Source organism: Cystoisospora suis (genome assembly GCF_002600585.1).
Source record: "Cystoisospora suis strain Wien I chromosome Unknown contig_6160, whole genome shotgun sequence".
Lineage (NCBI taxonomy): Eukaryota > Apicomplexa > Conoidasida > Eucoccidiorida > Sarcocystidae > Cystoisospora > Cystoisospora suis.
The window spans coordinates 1,833-3,356 of NW_027158949.1; the positions used below are offsets into that span (position 1 = coordinate 1,833).

General features: G+C 48.5%; 1 protein-coding gene across 1 annotated transcript in view; it reads right to left on the minus strand.

The window, feature by feature from the left end:
* CSUI_009844 (uncharacterized protein) overlaps positions 1-1,508 on the minus strand; it is a gene marked incomplete at its 5' end in the record, with an annotated part of 1,831 nt that extends 323 nt beyond the window's left edge. The window contains one exon of the mRNA XM_068069953.1: positions 1-1,508. This exon is cut by the window's left edge and continues 323 nt beyond it. Within this exon, the coding sequence (XP_067918072.1) occupies positions 1,213-1,506 (294 nt within the window).
* Positions 1,509-1,524: the final 16 nt, after the last annotated feature.

Below are 1,524 nucleotides of genomic sequence, written 5' to 3' on the forward strand. Positions count from 1 at the left end.
CAATACAAAGAAACAAGTGCACTTCTTGTCGTAGACACAGAGACCTCCCTTAGCTTTGCATAGGATTCTTTATGAAAAAGATTAACTAGAAGGTCTGGATGTGTTTAAGATGTCTTCCCACATATCATTCAAACGTACCCCTCCCCCCGCTTGCCGCCGGAGAGAGAGAAACAAGTCGCAAGAGAGAACGAGACAAGGTGCAAAGGGACAAGCGAGATCGCTCTTATACAACGACCTCGGGACAAGATGAAGAGGCTTATGAGACTAATCCATCTTTGTCAACGGGTTAACACCGAAATCTCGTCTTTTTCGAGCCATTCGAGAATTCCCATACCACGAAGAAGAAACGACAGCAGCCATTCTTGGCAACAAGAAACAAGCGTGTCTCCTAGACGAAACGAGACGGAAAAGAAGGAAAGAAGTTGAGTCGATGAAACCTCCTCCCTAACCATACGGAATTTACTTTCACGAGGCTATCCCCTTGTCTCTCCAAGAAGAGACATCATACTGGCTGGAAAAAAGGCGAGAATCGCCACCGTAGAGAGGGACTGCCCGCTGCATCAAACTTGTGTATAAAGGTCTGTGGTATCAATGAGGAGCAACGCCCATGAGATCGCGCCCTATTTCTCATATCTGTATCTTTTCCTTCTCTCCCTGTGTTTGGATATGGAGGAAGATAATAAGATGAGGAAGAGATGAAGAGTCGAGAGCTGTAGGAAAACGCGAAGAATCGCCTTTCGGGATGCTGGTATTTGATGCCCTTCCTTGAAGCATGAAGTGAGGCATATAGCCCTTCGGCAAGGGGGGTGAAATCAGTGACACTCTATCTATACACAAGGGCTCCCGACGAAGCAGTGGACGTCAGAAAGACGGCTGCTGCTCCTGTCTACCTTTGACCCCCCCAGAAGTGTTTAGCAGACGAAGGGCTATTCTTGGAGCTGATGCGGGGATGAGACAGCTTCAAGATAATCTTCGCTTGGCGGCTATAGCTATAGGACAACGNNGGGGGGGGCTTGTCATGAATGCGATACACGCTGCTGAAAAGCCGACAGAGACTTCGGAGGTGAGAACATGAGAAGAAACGGAGCTGGCGCGAAGAAAAAATTAGAGCGGATGGATGAAATCCCCCTTACCCATCAGTACTACTGCGTGCAGTAAGTGATCGACCTGACGAACCATGGCCACCAAGACGTAAGTACCGACTGACTCTTCTTAAATTCGTTGAAGCAATCGTGAGCGTGGTGATGGGAGAAACTCTAAGTCATTCGGAAAATCTTTTGACAAGGGGAAGACTGTATGACACAAGACCTCTCTCCTTCGATCCGAAAGTGACTGCTGCGGATGAAAAAAGGATGAGGAAAACGCCGGAACCTGCACAAGTACGACGGGCCCAATTCCACATTGACAAAAAGACACAAACCTACACAAGAGAAGCGAGATTGCCGCCGCGAAAGAACGCAATGGTCTCAAAATCCTGTCCACATACTCGAACCCTTCCGCTTCTCGGGAGGCGGTGGAACTGCC